This window comes from Triticum dicoccoides, chromosome 1A (assembly GCF_002162155.2).
Source record: "Triticum dicoccoides isolate Atlit2015 ecotype Zavitan chromosome 1A, WEW_v2.0, whole genome shotgun sequence".
Classification (NCBI taxonomy): Eukaryota; Viridiplantae; Streptophyta; class Magnoliopsida; order Poales; family Poaceae; genus Triticum; species Triticum dicoccoides.
In genome coordinates this window covers 578,196,809-578,218,752 of record NC_041380.1, presented here as the reverse complement: position 1 = coordinate 578,218,752, position 21,944 = coordinate 578,196,809, and the positions used below count along the sequence as shown (strand labels likewise).

General features: G+C 41.4%; 1 protein-coding gene, 1 non-coding gene and 1 pseudogene across 2 annotated transcripts; 2 read left to right on the top strand and 1 right to left on the bottom strand.

Moving 5' to 3' along the window:
- The first annotated feature begins 2,027 nt into the window (after positions 1 to 2,027).
- Positions 2,028 to 3,180, top strand: LOC119355925 (annotated as a pseudogene).
- A 2,069-nt stretch (positions 3,181 to 5,249) lies between these two features.
- On the top strand, positions 5,250 to 5,322 carry TRNAR-ACG. The gene has a single exon. It is a non-coding gene; the product is annotated as a tRNA-Arg (tRNA).
- Positions 5,323 to 5,591: 269 nt separating this feature from the next.
- On the bottom strand, positions 5,592 to 15,037 carry LOC119292097 (phosphoinositide phosphatase SAC7-like). The gene is made up of 19 exons (XM_037570930.1): positions 14,851 to 15,037; positions 13,065 to 13,438; positions 12,890 to 12,981; positions 12,601 to 12,658; positions 12,319 to 12,375; positions 12,188 to 12,221; positions 11,987 to 12,067; positions 11,743 to 11,849; positions 11,509 to 11,595; positions 11,318 to 11,395; positions 10,831 to 10,901; positions 10,642 to 10,740; positions 9,735 to 9,834; positions 8,579 to 8,687; positions 8,399 to 8,471; positions 7,714 to 7,807; positions 7,207 to 7,299; positions 6,855 to 6,921; positions 5,592 to 6,074 (listed from the first exon to the last, which is right to left on the bottom strand). Exons 2-19 carry the CDS (start codon positions 13,425 to 13,427, stop codon positions 5,941 to 5,943), a joined length of 1,797 nt encoding a protein of 598 aa, XP_037426827.1. The 5' UTR covers positions 13,428 to 13,438; positions 14,851 to 15,037; the 3' UTR covers positions 5,592 to 5,940.
- Positions 15,038 to 21,944: the final 6,907 nt, after the last annotated feature.

Sequence of the window (21,944 nt, the reverse complement as noted above, 5' to 3'; positions counted from 1 at the left end):
CCCCCGGTCCGCAGACGGATGCGGAAGGAAATTTGCAGGTTGCCATTGGAGATGCCATAATGAGATGACGCATGCTAAAACTATTCCACAAACAGAGGTATCGTGCGACTATTTGTGTACCTACCGAAATTCTGTGCTCCAAATTAATTGGATGGGAGAGAAAGAGGTGGTTAAGGGTAAATCTCCTATGATGATGGAACACCCGACAATTACATATATGTTCAAAACCACCATTGTTAACATGGCCGGCTCCGCCAACGAGATGGGTGGCGCTGTCCGTCGATGGGTCATTCTATGCTGAGGACGGTCCGGCAGGCTCGGGCATGATCTTACGTGATGATAGGGGAGTCATCTTATTTGCGGTATATCGGCATATTTTCCATTACAATGAGGTCTTAGAAGCGAAATACATGCGATTATGGATGGAGTAAGTCTTAATATCTCGGATTGTACGGTTGCTCTTGCGGCACTTGCTAATGGGTCTCTGGACAACTCAGCACATGGTCACCTCTTGAGGGAGATTAAAGGTTCAATGGATAATAGGGTGTTTGTTTCAGTAAAAGTTTCTCGTGACCAAAATAGGGTTGCACATAACTTAGCAAACTATAGCAGATCTGGGGATAGCACTGTGTGCTGGCTTAACCTATCCCCCTTTTATTTCCGAACTTGTTGCCAAGGATTGTAACTGTGGTCTCCCCAAAGAAATAGAGCGTGATATTCCTAAAAGAAAAAACATCACATATCGTGTCTACGGCCTTACGCACCGGCTAGCTAGTCGACTCGTGCAAGACCTGCAACACGGACGCTCCAAACAACCTGCCCGGACTCCAATATGATCACTTTCCTGAACGAATTTTTAGCTGCCAAACCTACTAGCACACGATCGATCTAACCGAATAGAACTAGTAGTCCTACAACTCAGCTTGAACCTTGACCGCCATCTCCAAGTCTCCAACACGTGCTTGACACCCTATTACTACTTTAGGCAATCAAGATTATTGCTAATATCTTCCGCCTGCGCGCCTCCCGTCGTCTTCGCCGCGCCAACTCAACCCCCTCCAAAGGTTCGTGCCCAGCTCTCCTCTCTCTCCCCCTTGGCGTGCGTGCTCCCTGATGGTTCCCTGGTTGGTTTTGCACCCATCTAAACCCTAGCTATCAGATCCACTTAAGAGCAAGAGATACTCCATTAGCCCCCCTTGCAATCTGTGAGATACCAAATACCCCAACTAATTGGCCAATCCACGTCGTTATTCAGTCCATGATTCTCCTAGTTCGTAGCAAGCGTATACACCCGGAGAGATCTCAAGAGAAGAAAAAAAGAGTAATTAATCGTTAGTTGAGACTTGAGAAACCATAAGGGTTCCTAAAGAGAGTATTGAATCGTTTGTTGAGATCTCGTCCATGGAAGTAGGACCTGCGAAGAAGTTCTTTCTTGCTGCTGCACCATGCCTCGTGGTTCATGTGTGTAAGGGCGCCGTCGTATGTTTGTCTGCAGCTAGAACATTAGAGAAGGGTTTTTTTTCTACATATTTCCATTATGAACTCTGTAGTCCAGTTATGTTCGTCAACCAAACTAATTCAGTAATCGTCCATAACTGCATGGACTGCCGTTGTGATCTCATTACGTTTACTTGTGTGTTGCCTTTTGTTGAACCAAACAGCTCCTAAAAGGGTTGATGTGTATTGGGTTGGGTGGCTCTAGAATATTGGGTTGCTGCGTTACATATAGTTGAATGATGAAATCCAATTATTTTCCACGTACACAATTAAACCCTGTGCAGAACGGAGGTAGATTGCTAACATCTCAGATACGTACACTTTATTTAGCACAACTGCCTGTTTTGACCCCACACTCTGCAAACCTCTAAACCACAACTCAGTTCTAGAACTTCTTTGTTCCAAATAAAACAGCTTCTTAATTGATTGAATTCCATAGTAACTTTTTCTCAATTTACCATGGTCAAAAAATGATATCTTTTGTATTTTGACAATGCCAATTTTGCCTTTCAGTATGCTACCATATAAAAATGGATTCTAAGGTGATTGCTGCCGCCAGTCTAACTGGTGATCTAGTGGTGGAAATCCTCTCCCGGGTGCCGTTCAAGTCCTTTTGCCGCTTCAAATGTGTCTGCAAGGCATGGCTTGCCTTCGCCTCTGATCCATACTACCATGAGAAACTGCCGAAAATTCCTACTGGTCTTTTTTACGGAGGAGGCACAGATTATTGGCCTGTTCCCCAACTTGTTAGCCTGTCCCCAAATGATGAGAGAATTAATGGGGCTCTTACATTCTTGCCGCACCATGAGCATTTACAATTTGTGGACTGTTGCAATGGCCTAGTTCTCTGTAAGTACAAGAGCAGATATACTTCTCCGGAACCTTGCGACTACATCGTGTGTAACCCTGCAACACGGAGTGGAGGTCACTTCCTGTTCCTGATACTCACCCTGACCCAACTGAGTTCGTGGGTGACGCTTTTTTGGCCTTCGATCCATCATGGTCGGCACAGTTCTATGTCATTTGCATTAAGGAGAAGTTTGATGGTTATTTTCCAGGTATCAACAAACTTCAGGTGTTCTCGTCTGGCCTATCCACATGGATTGTGGATGTTGCATGGAGGCCTTCTGTATATATTTTTAATCCACACCACTTTATTGGAGGAGTTTTGTACATGCACACAAACGGGGATGCCATTGTGGGGTTGGAGGTAATGGGTTCGGGCATACCACCCCATGATTTTACTTCAAGTTGCCGCATTGCAAATCAGATCTTCTGTCTTGTTGCTTTGGTCAATCATCAGGGTTCTTGCAGTGCGCACTTCCAGAGGAGAGCGGTCATACAGTTGATGTTTTCAATCTTGATACTTGTGATTCCGCCTACAAATGGTCTTTGAAGTATCGTCTTAGTATGAGCAATGCATTTGGAAGGGACGACTTGCTTCACAGTGATGAGGATGGTTGGTTCCGTTGGCTTGATTATCACATTGTCGCTCTTGATTCGGAAAGAAAGGTTCTCTTCCTTGTTGATAATGTTCGAATGAAGCTTTTGTCGTACGACGTCATCACTGGGAAACTTAGCGAGATCGAAGATGGTTGTCGTACTAACTACCTTTATTATGTGGCATGCTACTCAAAACTTCCAGTTCTCCCCTCTTTTGAGCATAGACAAGAAACTTGTTAATTATTCAGGTTCTAGCTGACAAGAAACTTGTTAAGGTTGTGGGTGTTTGTGTCTGTTTTACAATACAATTTATTAGGTTGGTAACATGGTGTAGAAACAGAATAACCTCAGTTGTATCGCAAATGAGCTTAACTGGCTAAGGACCATTCTAATTTATGCAAGCTGCTGTTCTTATATATGATTAAGCACACCTTCTGAATGTTCTTACCAGAATGTTACGGACTGGAGATTGTACTATATATTTTCCAACTTCTCTTGTGCTTACATGCTTTGCTTTGGGATGGAAATTAAGGTGATCTGTGAAGGAAAGAGATGGGCAATGTGGAGAATTCACGGACACTCCTCATTCTTGTGTCCAATGTGAAAAATATTTTTTTTACATTTATAAAATCACAAAAAATGTTTTTTATTTGACACGGTGCATGCACGTGTTTCCTAAATGTATGTACAACTCCACACTTGATCACAGGTCATGGATGTTCTTATAAAAAAAAGTGTGAGGAAAGACTTTGTTTCTTTTTGGGTTTCTCCTGTGCTTGCATGCCTTCTTTTCGGGAGGAAAAGATGGTGTTTTTTAGTGCCCTTTTGAACAAAACAGGTACGCAATGTGGGGAATTCACTCACACCGTTAATTCATGTGCCCAATATATATATATCAGTATGTTTTATTCACGTTAAAGAAATGACTGTTGCTTCCAGACTTACACATATATGTACAATTTCATGGATACTTTTTTTTTATAAACTTCTTCTCCTTTATTCATTCATAAGTAAAGTAGTATCGTCTACAAGTAAAGGGATAACCTCATTAGGGGTGTTATCCATCCAAACACTCGGAGAAGAAAACCTAGCTAACCTTGCTAGTTCATGAGCTACTCGATTACGTTCCCTATTACAATAATCATAAATGACATGGGAAAAACCTAATGACATGAAATAACAGTCGTCTATAATGGATGAAGCGACTGAAAAAGAGTAGCCTTGGCTCAACGCATTCACCACCTCCACGCTATCCCAATTCACTTCAATCTTACTACATCCGACAGTATTAGCAAGATTCAAACCAAACCTCACTGCAATTGCTTCTGCTGTGAACGAGTCGAAGCAAAGGTCCATCTTTTCATTAGCAGCCGCTATAAATTTCCCCCTATGGTCCCTGATAACTGCTCCAAATGTTGCTGCGAGTGTGTCACTATCAAATCCCGCGTCAACATTTAATTTCATGTAACCATACTTTGGTTTCAACCAAGCATCTGAACGGATGTGAGCCTTTGGGCTGTAAGAGATGGTATAATTTGCTATTAAGCCTCTCACTAACATATTGATTTGATATGCATTTTGAGTTTCTTCGTCATGTGTCAATTTTCGCCTTTCATACCATAAATACCAAGCCGTCGTTGCCATCGTTTCTCTGAACTTCGGCAAGCCCAACACTTGGATTTGTTGTTCTGGAAGGCACAGAAGATGTGCCAACACAAGCTCACCTGCCTTGTCAACTTTCAGTGCCTGTTTGATAACAAGCTCAAGACCGAGCATCTTCCACACGTCCATTGCCAATTTGCATTCGAACAACATATGTGTTATGTCATCAGGCCCCTGGTTACAGGCTGGGCAACTCGGATTTATTTTCAAGTGCTTATCAGCCAGGATAGATCGACAGGGAATAGCACTCTGGAGCGCGCGCCACATAAATATTTTTATCTTTGCTGGGCAAACTAAGTTCCATACCGAGTCCCATGTATAAGATGGGTTTGAAGCTCCAGCCGTTGATTCCAACTTGTGCCCAAATTGAAATTCCCATTCTGTATGGTATGCAGATCGCACCGTGAAAGTCCCTGACTTTGTCATGTTCCATGCCAGGAAATCCGTCATCTCATGTAATGGTAGTGGAATGGCCAAAATTCTTCGAACATCCACTTGCCAGAACGTTTGGTTAACCAGCTGCTCATCCCAACTCTTTCATGGATACTTTTTCTTTCACATAGCGTTAAGCACTCTTGCTTTTTGGGGGGTTTCCCCTGCTCATTATAGTAGCTCTATAATCGTGCATGTGTTTTAGCATCATCCAGGACTCCGTGGCCCAATGGATAAGGCGCTGGTCTACGAAACCAGAGATTCTGGGTTCGATCCCCAGCGGAGTCGAGTCGCTGAATCTCACAGTAAGATATTCCGTAGCTGAATACCGTAGCTGAATCTCACAGTAAGATATGTATAATTCTTAATCTGCCCCCAAAACCATGCACACAAAAAATATTCCGACGCCAAAACGTCATGGAAATGACACGTGCATATGCCGTCCCTCTCGTGTATGAGTGAGCTACAGCTAACTGCCATACACACAGGAGGCACAGCGTTTCAATCACAAGACGGCAAAAATTAATATCATTTGCAAGATCATTGCAAATTGTACAGAAACAACAAATCTCAATTGGCATAACTGAAAAGCTCTGCACAACATCACTTCGCCACTTTGGCATAAATACACCGGAAAGCCGTATCTCTATATCCTTTTATCGCGGGAAGCTGTAACTATGTCCTGGTACTGGAAAATGTGATTGTTGCAACTAGCAACAGCTGTTTATTTACTGGTCAAAGATCGATTATGCATATGGACTTGAAGAACAAAGAATATAGATAGATAATAGAACACAATCTTCAGGAGAAAGGGATGGACACAAATTACATCTCTACATAGAAAAAAGTGGAGTACTGCCATTGTTTGATGAACGAATGATAATCTATCACCCCGCCTGCTTTCCATCAAGGGTGTGACGACTTGTGGGCACGGGGCCGGTTCGTGAATACCCGGCCATTGCTTCTCACAAAGTGTGTGATCCCGATGCAAAGACCAGCCCAGAGAAGTGACAGCAATAAATGACGAGCATCATGCCGAGCTGCAGCAAAGAGAGAGATTGCAATTGAGTTGTATGCATCCATGCATTCTCCAAATTGACATCTATGTATGGTACAATCAACCAGGACAACCGAGGTTGCAGCTGAGTTATATGCATACATTTCCCATCAAGGGATAAACATGTCATTTTTGTTACAATCACCCAGGAGAACTGAGTTACGACTTGCAAACTGATACAGATAGCCGTAACTGTTATGATACCAAGTATATAACGAATGCTATGGTAGCATCCACTGGAGCTTTGACACGCACTTGACACATGCATCAATCAAGATTTTTTATGTATTATTATGGGTGTTCTTTATCTTGAGTAGGCAACACAATCAAGGATGGTTATAAAAATATTAATATGTGTAAGTTAGGGCAAAAAAATCTTTCCGGGTGGCACAGCTGGAAGTATGTAAACCCCACCGGGCTTACTGTAGTAACAGCATGACTCTTATCTATTAATCCACTAAAATATGAAAAGAACTGCAAGAAACTTGCCCAAACTGGATTTTGGCAAAACATGCTAGTTTTTACCAGTGCAATACAATTATTTAGGGGCAAAAGTTGTGCGTCCAGCATTGCACCCAAAGAGTTCTCAAAAAACAGACTTCAAAAGTTTCTGCTTGACAGAATGCAAGCAAATCATAGCAAGTACTAGTTGACATAATTATCAGAAGCAGCCAACCAAATCATAGCAAGCACTAGTTGACAGAATGCAAACAAATCATAGCAAGCACATATTTCAGGCTGTCAGCAGATTGAGAAATCTTACCATGTCTCAGTGACATCATCATGAACATAAAAGCTCCGGAAACCAATGCAAAAGCAAGGCGGGCGGACTGTAAAAGAGGAATAGCACAAGTGAGAGATCTTTTCTATTCGGAAAAGAGATGAAACCCGTTTCTGTATCCATTCTAGCTGTGTACCATACATATGCTAAAGTGAGTACCATGTGCCTGCAATCATGTGCCTAGTACCAGCACACCCACAAGGCCAGGTACATATCAGAGATATTCCAGAGCTGACCAATACTAGAATACTACTAAATAGGCATTTTCATTTTTCAATGAACAACTTCACAATCTGACAGGTAAGAACGGAAGCAATAGTAAAATTGTACTCACCGCATAGCTCTCTACAAATCCTGCTTTTGTTGGAGGTGCCATGTCTCGACTAACAGATGTGATGTAACGTCCTTGAAGAAGATCCATGGCATCCTATAAAGGACAACAAACAAATAGATATAAATAAACAATGAGGCACTTGCATCCCAGTTCAGTTTTTTTACTGGAAGTAAGTTCAACAAATGTTGCCCGCATGATGTCCGAATTTTGGAAACGTAAGCAACACAAAATTACGAAGGATGCTTGTTTGGCCAACAAGACCCTCTTCAAACATAATAGTCCATTTATAGTACATTTTTTCCATGTGTCCAGCAGATTTCATGATATGTAATTAGTTGCATTCGCACTATTCAATGAACAACTAGATGTCACCATAAGCTACCAATAGTTTGACGTTTGTGCACCATCAAGATGACGAATTGACAAAGTCTCAATCGTGAATTTACTTGGCTACTGACAAAGTGACATACTCACGAGTCTCACATGCATAAAAGCTCAGCTGCATACCTGCTTCGTCCCATCTGCGAAGTTGTTCAAGTAGTATCTAGCAAGTGAATACTGGAGATCATTTAAAATTCCCCGGGCACTTCGCTTCCCGTACCTTGTAGACAAAAAATTAATGTAAAATACAGAGACAAAAAATATATTATCACCACTATGTTTCAGCAGAAGTGTTCATATAGGCAATAAAATGAGCTTACAATAAGTAGCAGTAACATAGGAGAGTTCCAAGAACAGAAGCATATCTCTCAACGATAGTTATCTGTTATCTTAGGCCCATTTGCTCTAATAGGTGTTGACGTTAACAAAGAGACACTACCCAAAGGGTATTCAGTTGCCACAATGATGGGGAGTTTGCACCACAGATTAGTAAAATACTCCCTCCGCCCCATAATATAAGACGCTTTTGTAAGCTACGTTAGTTTGCAAAACGTCTTACATTATGGGACGGAGGGAGTATATCTTTACGGTTTCTCGTTATCTCAGTGAAACTGGTACAGACTATGGAGATTTGCTGCGAGTGGTTCAGCTGTGAACATAATCAAGGTGGTGAAAATACTAATATTCCTTTTTGGAACGGAACTGAGTAGTTCTCAGTCTTTCTGGAAAAGGGGGGAACTAAGACTAGCAATAGATGTAAATATATTGCACTTATAATGAGAACATGCAAATTGCGTTGTATAGAAATTACCGAACAAAATCTCCCTTCAAAGCAGGAGTTCCGGAGTACTGAATACTTATTGCATCTCCATGATTGGCCCACACTGGAAAATGATTTTTCTATTTCAGCAACACCTTTTAAATATACAAAAGCATGGGAGACATACAAATAAGAAAAAACCAGGCTAGTAAATGTGAACATAATACTCACAAACTTTGTAGCTTGCATCAAAAGCTGGATACTTGGTTATTGTATCGTTAACACCAAAAACTTCTATTTGTTGAAGTTGGCTCTCCAGAATTCTTCTCGCAATCATGCTCTGTTTTGTCATAGTAGAGATTATCAGCAAAGTTAAGATATACAGATAAGAACTGAAAGTTGGACAGACGGAAGAGATATATAAAACAAAAGAAAGAACGGTAGTAACAGACTAATCCATGACAGAAGAATTTATAAAGATAGAAGTAAATATAATGCCTAGTTATCCATGACTGTGAGCTAAGCAGGGTGACCCTGTCATGCAGTTAACCACACCACAAAGATAGGGACAAGGGATTTGTCTACCAAACATGTTGAGCCTTGGAGATGAGAAATACTAGTGATAACATGGCCCCATTATATATATGACTCTCCTCCTAACAATTCTCGACAGAATCGATCTCAATATAAACTAGGTAATGATAAATATATCAAACAATTAATTTGTATCCTAGGTAACTAATTACACTATTTAGGGAAATAGATAACTTGATTGGAAAGAACCATCCTAATTCTCGACGCAGGACCACTACTGCAGAATTGTGAGTGACTTGGTACTGGCCATCCCTGGCATGGAGCAGCAGCAACCTTAGCAAGCTCAGTTCGCCTGCCCTCAATGTAGACTAGGGAATACCAACAAGAACCCGATTACCATAAGAAACTGTTTATTGTCTCCTTGTGTGATTTATCTCTTGTCTTTTACTTTGCGCTTTTGCATTTCTAGAATTGCATTGTCTGCTTGCTTGTAACCCTAGGATAGCCTCGACCTAGTATCCTAGAAATAGGGTGTTGGTGCACCATGCACTTAGCAAATACCAGATTATGAAGGCATCAAATGGCACAAAACTAATTTTCTTGAGTTTTTCGCACAAAAAAATTGCTAAAAGGTTTTAGAAGTCTTCTATTCCCACCCCCAACGCTCATATTGTCATCCTTGATCCTACATATTGGACTCAAGTTGTTTGCTAAACAATAGCCCATGTAAAAATAATGTCAGTCGTGCCAAGTGAATTAATTAAAGTGTTATTGGATTACAAGACCTGTTGTTAAAATTGAGATTCATATGATAAGGAAATAAAAACTGTACTTGGAAGTTGGAAAGATGTACCTGAGTTACATTGGTACGATCTAAACAATCAATACAATTATTTCTGACAACGCCGAGCTGCTCCTGAATTTTCTCGCCTTTCTCATTCAACAGGAAGTACCTTTAGCACAACATTGTTAGCAATACCATGAGAAGGAAAGATACCATCGAAGGATATAAGAATCTCTAATATAAAGCACAAGGGAACATAGTAGATGGATGTACATAAAACCACAAATTGTTCTTCACTTTTCTTCCTAAGACGAAAAAAACTCAAACAGCTACACAGGACAGCACTAAGAGTACAACTGTAGACATGATTCAATTTTCATGTTCTGCCAGGAACTCTGTTTTACCAAAAACAGCATATACGATGTAGCTCTTTTGAGGCAGATGCACTAGTGCCTTCAAGGCTCCAACCAATACCGAAACCTTAGAAGTGGAGTCGAAAAATAAGTTGTTCGCTAATAAGATGGCTGGGGGTATGATGGTATCGCTTTTTTATATTGTAATGTGAATAACCAAGCACCATAAATAGATTATGCCACTTTAGTAGCAAGCAAAGCTAACCGATTAACAATTACATCCCCGGCTTAAATATTACTTGTACAAATCTTGGAACACATCAAGGAGCAAGCAGATCATATCAACCCTATTCCTGCTTTAAGATTTGTGTAATTTTTAAGGGAATAAGCATAGATCAATCTCTATGGTTAAGAGATTGCCTGATTGCAGAAAAAGGAGAAAAAACATATCAACTGTTAAGAGATTGTAATTTTCAAGGAGCAAGCAGATCATACCAAAGCCTTTCAGAGAGGGGGAAAACATACAATAATAGAAAAGTAAAACCAAACTTAAATGCACAAAAGTGATTGGTAGTATGCCATGGAAGATGGAACAGAAAATAGTATATCTTCTGGCAACATACTTGTGTTTCTTCAGGTAATCCTCAATTTGCTCATACAACTGTGAGAGGCGCTCAAAGTGAACATGGCCACAAATACGATGGAAGTCAAAATGCACATATCTGCAGAAGACAAGCTTAGATACACATTTAGCTACTAAGACGCGATATGATAACTCTACAGTAGATAGAAACAGCAAAATAAAGCATTACCTTACATCTTCACTGAGAATTGGTTCGATAGATTTTGCATATCTTTCATGGAGTCGGCCTTCACCACCTTGCTGAATATAGCCATACAGGAAAAAGAGAGGTACAAGATGAACATTACATGGAAAACAGAATAAAGTTAACAAGCCAGACTCATTAGGAAAGAATGTGCTACTCATGCTCTGTCTGAAAGAAAAATCCGTCAACAATCACTTCATCAAGTATTGTTTTTTACCAATCCGCAACATAAGCTGAACAGGTAAATTAATTCCATGTCAAGGAATAAATCATGCCAGAGAAAGAAATAGCACGCACGTTACAAGTGACTGAGAATCATCGATTTTTAAAATAAAGAATTTGAATCTAATTTTGTAAATTAAACACCTTAACCAGGAGCAGAAGCAATGTGTGATGGCATTTTCTGAAGCAAATATATCTTAGCTTGAACAGAGCACTGGTTGAGCTAGAAGGCCAAGAGCACAGTACTTACTGTATTGACAAGATCAACAGCCAAGACAGCTCCATATTTCTTTTGTAAGTCTTTGAAGTGCCTCTCAAGTACACTAGGCTGAAGAAAGATAGAAAGAAGCCCAAGACAAATTAAGAGGAAAGAAAATAGTAAACGCAGCTTGGATTGCTGACCAACGTCAATAAAACAAAGCACAAGTTGAGAGAGTTCACCGCTTCCTCTTGTCTAACAAGGTCGAAGCTAGGTTTGTATGTCAAATCAACAATCTGCTCCCACAAGAATGGCATAGAACCTCGAACCTACAAAACATATAATTTGTTAATGTTTGGAGGTGGTTAAAGTTTTTTGACTTTTTTTGGAACCAAGAACCAACTAATGAGACTATTAGTGCTTATACAAAAAGAAAGGGTAATAAAGAGGCTGTCTGTATGTCTGAAGAAACTTACTTGTACATAGGATGCTGTATACCCTTTTGATTGCATTATCTGCTCTGATTCAACGAAGTTTGCAGTATAACCCTCTGGATCAGCTCCTCTTCTCCACATACGAGTACCTTCAATATAATAGCCTCATGAGGTGTTGTTCGATCATAGGGCATCAAGTTTCTCGAGAACAAGAAATCAGGATATAACATTATATATTTGAAGGAAACTTGTGAATAATCTTATTTTGATGTCTCGTAAACCTCACCTATCCTCCCTGTGCACCTACGTGCTATCAGGGTCACATTTACCTTCTCTGACCCAACTTCTGCCTGGATATTCTGAAAACCTGATATTTAGTTAAGTTGTAGTAACTCACACTATAGGGCTCATTAAGTTTCACATAAAAATACATCATCTTATATATCTGGCCGTTACAAAGAGTAAATGACATGTAAGACAAGGATACTGCCTTGAATGACTGGCAACAAATACTGGTCCAGCTGTAAAAGGAAAAAGGCAGGAATCAAATACTCTGCAGATATTGGTTATAACTCCTTTAAAACTGAAAACCCAACTAAATGGCAAGACTGATCTTACTTTGTTCTCAATTAGAGGTTCCAACAAGTAGCTATTCCACAGAAATCTCGGCTCTGCCTGAAAAGAATAATGCTCATTAATCTGTGAAAGAATAGTTATACTGATAGCTGAAAATGCAGCCAGCCGGACATAACAAAGATAGCCTGGTACTGGTATTACATATACAAGTGATAACCAACAAAGCCTCACATATTACAAGAAAGGGAGCTGGGGGGAGGGGGGGGGGGTCAGGCCTTCCATGTGTAAGCAAACTCTACAGCAAGACGTGAGAAGGAATCAAACCTGTCTCCAAAGAGGACGTGATTTGAACTCGTCATCAACATCATACAGCCTCTGTGAACTGGAATAGCAGGGACAAAGATATGATGGCAATTACAGTGAGAACATAAGAACAAAAGTAACTAAAACATGTCACCATGTCCCATAAACATGAAGAGAGAGGGACAAAATGCCAACTACTAAAGCTGAGAACATACATATTGTATTCTAATCCTCTCTTCATTTACAAGTTAAATGGCTTAGACACTAATACACAAGTGTAACTGGCATGTTTCGTAAATAAGATACTCACTTAAGTGTTAAGTTGATATCGTAGGAGAAGTAGAGGCCCATGGTCTTCTCTGCAGCATCCAGGAGTTCGGAAATTTCAGATTCCATTTTTTTCTGCCAATAGTTTATCGGGATGTTTAACAGATGGAATATAGGTGGAAATAATATTAACTGGCAGCAAATAAGCATTGTCATACCTGCTCGGAAGAAGTGTTAAGCGAGTCATTGCAGCGAAGGACTTTTAGTCCTGTCACTTTAAAAATTGCATGCCCCAAGTATGATCCCACACAATCACGGTCAGTGACCACAAAAAAATACGATCCAACTGCAAGTTTGAGCACTCCTATCACACCATAAACTGTTTGAACTTTAGGATTTGTGGAGGGGCTACGTGGTGGCAACTCTTCAACTAAATTCATTGATCCACCGGCCCGGCTAACTGACAAATATAAGTCAGCAAGACCATCAATTGGTTCAAATATATAACGGTCTGCAAACTCCCAGAGTCTCAGTCTTGTGTGGAGTTTACATGACGGGTTTGGATCCTTTGCTGCATCCATGATGGGATACCCTGAAATAGAGATCAAATACCACCCATGGTAAGTATAGTGAAGCAGCCATATGAGATATGTCAAGGAACACAAATAAAAATGTTAATATATTCAACAAACCACAATGTGACCATACACTTAAATAATGAGGAATTGAGGATGCATTAAGAAACCCCATACGAGTCATGGGGTTCTAATAAAGCAACTACTTCTGTGCTAAACACCCCCAACAATCATTGATTATCTCAACTACGATGCGCCTGGTATTACCCTATTCACTAAATTTTAACAGAAAGCGTGAATTGTTTCTCTAATGCTGGCATTGAAATAGTAGCCTACAATGTCAAAGATGGTTATTTATTTTGTAGTTTTTCTGTTATACTTCCTACAACTTTTTTTCATGAACATGAGTAGCAACATATGCTTTGTATGTTATTGTTATCATTAACTGATTTTTCCCCGCCATATAACATTTTCAGTTTCAAATTCACGGTTGAAGTCAGGAGTTCGACCGAAGTTTTTGGAACCATAAAATACTTGGAGGTGGTGTTCAGAATTAAAAGAAAAAGTCATGATGGCATATATGGAACAAAGATTTCTACTAAAATACTTCCTCTGTTCCAAATAGAACGACACTGCCTCTGTCTCCAGTATGCAACGTGGACAATTACTAAATAAAATTAACATATAAGGAAAAGATAGTGCTGCCAAAGTAATTTTCATGGCAAATGTAATGGCAGCATTCCCACCTGACCTGAACTTTATTTTTACTAATTATCTAGCTATCAAACATATAGAAGTTTGGCTGCATCGTTTATTTTTATTTTTTTTGGACTGAAGACAATAACCAATATTACCATCAGAGCAAGCCCCTTGTAATGCTGAAACCCACCCAAACACAGCAGCAAGCCAGCAGCTAAAATACACAAACTGAACCTTGGGCAGCGGCATGGACAAGCGTAAGCGGGCTGAACAAGCGGCCTGCACCCCGGCAGGGAAAACGAGCTCTGGAAGCAATGATGCAAACACGATTCTGCTGCAGAGCAGGTGATCTAGTGCCCTGAAAACGCCGATTTGCGCAGGGCCGGAGGCCGTAAAGCGCGCAGCCCGCGGCCATTGACGCCTAAGCACGCAGCCAGTGTTGGGGATCTTGGGCCATGAGGGATCTGATTGTCTGCGTGGCCCTGCCTATAGGTTAACTCCGGATCAGGATCAGGTAAGCTGATCCACGATCAGAAGATGGCTAATAAACTATGTGGGGATAAATCAGGATCCAAGCACGGCTGAGCTTAAGCGTTGGCAAAAGAGTACTCGGATCTAGCAAGCGGTATGCTGAGCTGCAGCACATCAGATAACAGGTTGGTGATTGAAGCAAAGCAAAGCGGATCAGGCCAAGAGAAAAGGGGATCCGGGTGGGATCTGAGCTGCTGACCTTTTCGGCCGGCGGGCGTGAGCCGGCTGAGAGACGGGAACGAGCGGCGGAGCAGCGGCGAGAGGCGTCGTCGCAGGGCAGGATCCCGGCGACCTCGGCGATGGGATTAGCTGCGGATCGTGCCCGGCCTGTCGCTCCGGTGTCCTTTACCAGAGGCGGACGCACGTTGACTGTTACGACTCGATTTGAGCTGTGACCGTCCCTTTTTTTTTTTTGAGAAAAAGCTATGGCCGTCCTGTGCCCCACTTGACCCATTACGCTGCCCCCACTTAGCCCACTTTGCCGTTTATTTTCAAAAGCCCGTCTACTTTAAATGTCTTGTAGGAGCAGCCCACCACCAAAAACAGCCTCGCCTAAAAAAAAAACAATTATGCAGTCCCCTCTTTCTAACTGACATCAAGATAAGCCGTATGGCCTTGTACGCGTTGATCTTCACTCATACCCTGTAAAAGTTCCCCTCAAGGTCTTGGGATTTCCCTTATCAAAAAAAAAAAAGTCTTGCGATTTCGGTTCAGCATGGACAAATTCGCCCACCTTGGCTTCCAGTGATTGGACCAATGAGAAGTATCCTATATGCACAAAATCTCAAGGGTGTCTACATTGATTGTGGATGGTTTAGTAAAGCCATCGTACGGTGCAAGGATAACTGTGTTGCCCCTGAAAGTCCATGGACCCTCTTCCATCACTCTTTCTCAATCACCCAAGCAAGAGAATTGCATTATGCACAGATTATCCTCAAGCAGGTGAATTTTCACTTGTTGCGCAAGATCTCAAGCCACTCGGATATTTTTGAAGAACCAAAATTGGTTGTAGGTTTTGTCCATGTGAACCCTAGATATGGCCATCCAGCAGGATGCCGCTGCCGGCAAAGCTTCCTCCTATTTGACAATGGCGTCATCAAGATCGTCCTATGTCAAACCCAAACTCTTTAGGCCTCCACATCACTCGCGTATGAGCTCAAGGTCGAACCCATGTTGTTCCCTACCCGAGATCAATCTGTCGGACTCCAACCTAAACCCTAACTACCTCGCGATCCTACCAGGAGCCAACCAAGGCCGGGAAGCGATGCTAGATCGCCCCTTGTTCGGTCTAAATTGGATCGATATGAAGAAGCGGGAGGGAGGGGACAAAGTCTCTATGATGACTGACATCATCGCCGACAGGAGAAGGAGCCCTAACGAGGGGGAATGTGGTGGTTCTACTACTCCAACTTAATTTTGGATGAACTAAAATGTGGCACGGGTGTCACTGAAGAGAAATGGAAAGAGGCAGATCTTTTTAGTGAAGTATGAACGATTACTGGATTGGTGTGCCGTTTGTGGTCATCTAGGGCATCAGTACAAAGGACATGGGAATGGGGTGCATGCATCGTCAACTTTGGTTTTCATGGACCTCCGAGCTACATGGTTCGAATCGAGGTGTAGGATTTGGCCCGGGGTAAGGAAGGAACCGTGGGTGGTCAGGGCAAGATTGCGATAGGGGCACTGCTGGGAGAGGGCTTGGGCGTGGTTTTGCAGGGCGTTGAGGTCGTGGTAACTATATGGGTGATTTAGGGCATGATCCAAACATAGTTATGACAGATGCTGGTTTAAACGGGAAAAGGGGAGCTGATCATGTTGCACATCCTATAGTTGACCATGAGACTAAAGCCTTAGCATTATCTAGAACTCAGCAAGCCGTGAGAGTTCTTGCTCTTATGCCTCCTCCTCCGGCAAATACCAGCCAGCCCAACTTCAAAACAAGATCCCAAGAGGCCCAAAACGGCTAATACAGCAAAGAAGGATGGAGGCAAGAAGCATGAAACAATGGGAAGAATACTGAATCAAAATTGGCGGGCTCCTATGAAGGGTCTCTTCAACTAGTGTGTGACAGGGCACAGGGAGTTGTTCCTGTGGCACCTACACCAATTGAAGTGGAAGCTTATGATAGTGATCATGAAACTTCAGATCAAGTCACTACCAAACCTCGTGGGATGACAAGGATGCGTACTACTTCAGAGTGGTACGTAATCCTGTCTTGGAAGTCATGTTGCTAGACAACAATAAACCTACGAGCTATGGAGAAGTAATGATGGGCCCAAATTCTGATAAATGGCTCGAGGCCATAACATCCGAGAGAGGATCCATGTATGGAAACAAAGTGTAGACTTTGACAGAACAGCTCGATGGTCGTGAGGCTGTTGAGTACAGATGGATTTTAAAAGGAAGACGGACAATGATGGTAAATGTCACCATTAAGAAAGCTCGACTTTTCATTAAGATGTTTTCCGACAAGTTCAAGGAGTTGACTACGATGAGACTTTCTCACTCGTAGCGATGCTAAGAGTCTGTTGGAATTATATTAGCGATTACTGCATTATTTATGAAATCTTGTAGATAAGATGTCAAAACATTGTTTCCTCGACTGTTTTTTGAGGAAAGATTGTATGTGATACAAACCGGAAGGTTTTTTCAATCCTGAAAGATGCTAATAAGTATGCAAAGCTCCAGCAATCCTTCTAGGGACTGGAGTAAACATCTCGGAGTTGGAATGTATGCTTTGATGATGATCAAAGATTTTGGGTTTATACAAAGTTTATGAGAAACTTGTATTTCCAAATAAGTGAGTGGGAGCACTATAGAATTTCTGATGAATATATGTTGTTGACATATTGTTGATCAGAAATGACGTAGAATTTCTGGAAAGCATATAGGGTTATTTGGAAAGTGTTTTTCAATGGAAAGCCTGGATTAAGCTACTTGAACATTGAGCATCAAGATCTATAAGGATAGATCAAAACGCTTAATGGTACTTTCAAATGAGCACATACCTTGACATGATCTTGAAGGTGTTCAAGATGGACCAGTCAAAGAAGGAGTTCTTGCCTGAGTTGTAAGGTATGAAGTTAAGACTTAAAGCTCGACCACGGCAGAAGAAAGAGGAAGGATGAAGGTCGTCCCCTATGCTTTTGTCATAGGCTCTATACGGTATACCATGCTGAGTACCGCACCCGATGTGTGCCTTGCCACATATCTGGCAAGAGGGTACAAAGGTAATCTAGGAGTAGATCACCAGATAGCGGTCTAAATTATCCTTAGAGGAATAAGGATATGTTTCTCGGTTATGGAGGTGATAAAGAGTTCGACGTAAAGAGTTACGACGATGCAAGCTTAACACCTATCCGGATAGCTCTGAGTAGAGATATCGGATACGTATAATGGAGCAACAATTTAGAATAGCTCCAAGTAGAACAGTTATTTGAAATGGCTCCAAATATAGCGTAGTAGCTGCATCTACAAGATGACATAGAGATTTGCGAAGTACATACGGATCTGAAAGATTCAGACCCGTTGACTATAACATCTCTCACAAGCATAACATGTTCAAACCCAGAACTCATCGAGTGTTAATCACATGGTAATGTGAACTAGATTATTGACTCTAGTAAACTCTTTGGGTGTTAGTCACATGGGGATGTGACCTTGAGTGTTAATCACATATCGATGTGAACTGGATTATTGACTCTAGTGCAAGTGGGAGACTGTTGGAAATATGCCCTAGAGGTAATAATAAATTATTTATTATTATATTTCCTTGTTCATGATAATCGTTTATTATCCATGCTAGAATTGTATTGATAGGAAACTCAGATACATGTGTGGATACATAGACAACACCATGTCCCTAGTAAGCCTCTAGTTGACTAGCTAGTTGATCAATAGATGGTTACGGTTTCCTGACTATGGACATTGGATGTCATTGATAACGAGATCACATCATTAGGAGAATGATGTGATGGACAAGACCCAATCCTAAACATAACACAAGATCGTATAGTTCGTTTGCTAGAGTAGTATCTTTTCCTTAGACCATGAGATCGTGTAACTCCCGGATACCGTAGGAGTGCTTTGGGTGTACCAAACGTCACAACGTAACTGGGTGACTATAAAGGTATACTACGGGTATCTCCGAAAGTGTCTGTTGGGTTGACACGGATCAAGACTGGGATTTGTCACTCCGTATGACGGAGAGGTATCACTGGGCCCACTCGGTAATGCATCATCATAATGAGCTCAAAGTGACCAAGTGTCTAGTCACCGGATCATGCATTACGGTACGAGTAAAGTGACTTGCCGGTAACGAGATTGAACGAGGTATTGGGATACCGACGATCGAATCTCGGGCAAGTAACATACCGATTGACAAAGGGAATTGTAGATGCTATCCGATCACTCGTTGCTAGATGAACTCATAGATGGATCTTGGTGAAACCGTAGGAAAATTTTTGTTTTCTGCAACGTTCCCCAACAGTGGTATCAGAGCTAGGTCTATGCGTGGTTCTCTTGCACGAATAGAACACAATTTGTTGTGGGCGTAGATATTGTCAACTTTCTTGCCGCTACTAGTCTTATCTTGCTTCAGCGGTATTGTGGGATGAAGCGGCCCGGACCAACCTTACACGTACGCTTACGTGAGACCGGTTCCACCGACTAACATGCACAAGTTGCATAAGGTGGCTGGCGGGTGTCTGTCTCTCCCACTTTAGTTGGAGCGGATTCAATGAAAAGGGTCCTTATGAAGGGTAAATAGAAGTTGACAAATCACGTTGTGGCTTTCACGTAGGTAAGAAAACGTTCTTGCTAGAACCCTATTTCAGCCATGTAAAACTTGCAACAACAATTAGAAGACGTCTAACTAGTTTTTGCAGCAAGTGCTTTGTGATATGATATGGCCAAAGTTGTGATGAATGATGAATGATATATTTGTGATGTATGAGATGTTCATGCTATTGTAATAGGAATCACGACTTGAATGTCGATGAGTATGACAACCGGCAGGAGCCATAGGAGTTGTCTTTATTTTTGTATGACCTGCGTGTCATTGAGAAACGCCATGTAAATTACTTTACTTTATTGCTAAACGCGTTAGCCATAGTAGTAGAAGTAATAGTTGGCGAGCAACTTCATGGAGACACGATGATGGAGATCATGATGATGGAGATCATGGTGTCATGCCGGTGACAAGATGATCATGAAGCCCCAAGATGGAGATCAAAGGAGCTATGTGATATTGGCCATATCATGTCACTATTATTTGATTGCATGTGATGTTTATCATGTTTTGCATCTTGTTTACTTAGAACGATGGTAGTAAATAAGATGATCCCTCATAATAATTTCAAGAAAGTGTTCCCCCTAACTGTGCACCGTTGCAACAGTACGTTGTTTCGAAGCACCACGTGATGATCGGGTGTTAGATTCTAACGTTCACATACAACGGGTGTAAGACAGATTTACACATGCGAACACTTAGGTTGACTTGACGAGCCTAGCATGTACAGACATGGCCTCGGAACACAGAAGACCGAAAGGTCGAGCATGAGTCGTATAGAAGATACGATCAACATGAAGATGTTCACCGATGTTGACTAGTCCGTCTCACGTGATGATCGGACACGGCCTAGTTGACTCGGATCATGTAATCACTTAGATGACTAGAGGGATGTCTATCTGAGTGGGAGTTCACAAGATGAACTTAATTATCCTGAACATAGTCAAAAGGTCTTCGCAAATTATGTCGTAGCTCGCGCTTCAGTTCTACTGTTTAGATATGTTCCTAGAGAAAATTTAGTTGAAAGTTGATAGTAGTAATTATGCGGACTAGGTCCGTAAACTGAGGATTGTCCTCATTGCTTCATAAAAGGCTTATGTCCTTAATGCACCGCTCAGTGTGCTGAACCTGAACGTTGTCTGTGGATGTTGCGAACATCTGACATACACATTTTGATAACTACGTGATAGTTCAGTTAAACGGTTTAGAGTTGAGGCACCGAAGACGTTTTGAAACGTCGCGAAACATATGAGATGTTTCGAGGGCTGAAATTGGGATTTCAGGCTCGTGCCCACGTCAAGAGGTATAAGACCTCCGATGATTTTCTTAGCCTGCAAACTAAGGGAGAAAAGCTCAATTGTTGAGCATGTGCTCAGATTGTCTGAGTACAACAATCATTTGAATCGAGTGGGAGTTGATCTTCCAGATGAGAAAGTGATGTTTCTCCGAAGTCATTACCACCAAGCTGCTAGAGCTTCGTGAAGAACTATAATATATCAGGGACATATATGATGATCCTTGAGATATTCGCGATGTTTGACACCACAAAAGTAGAAATCAAGGAGCATCAATTGTTGATGGTTGGTGAAACCACTAGTTTCAAGAAGGGCAAGGGCACGAAGGGATATTTCATGAAACGGCAATTCAGCTGCTGCTCTAGTGAAGAAACCCAAGGTTGAACCCAAACCCGAGACTAAGTGCTTCTATAATAAGGAGAACAGCCACTGGAGCGGAATTACCCTAGATACTTGGTAGATGAGAAGGCTGGCAAGGTCGATAGAAGTATATTGGATATACATTGTGTTGATGTGTACTTTACTAGTACTCCTAGTAGCACCAGGGTATTAGATACCGGTTCAGTTGCTAAGTGTTAGTAACTCGAAATAAAAGCTACGGAATAAACGGAGACTAGCTAAAGGTGAGCTGACGATATGTGTTGGAAGTATTTCCAATGTTGATATGATCAAGCATCGCACGCTCCCTCTACCATCGAGATTGGTGTTTGCATTGAGCATAGACATGATTGGATTATGTCTATCGCAATACGGTTATTCATTTAAGGAGAATAATGGTTACTCTGTTTATTTGAATAATACCTTCAATGGTCTTGCACCTAAAATGAATGGTTCATTGAATCTCGATCATAGTGATACACATGTTCATGCCAAAAGATATAAGATAGTAATGATAGTACCACCTACTTGTGGCACTGCCACTTAAGTCATATCGGTATAAAACGCATGAAGAGGCTCCATGTTGATGGATCTTTGGACTCACTCATTTTAAAAAGTTTGAGACATGCGAACCATGTCTATTGGTGTATATGCATGAAGAAACTCCATGCAAATGGACCGTTTGGACTCACTTGATTTTGAATCACTTGAGACATGCAAATCATACCACATGGGCAAGATGACTGAAAGCCTCGTTTTCAGTAAAATGGAACTAGAAAGCAACTTGTTGGAAGTAATACATTTTGATGTGTGCAATCCAATGAGTTCTGA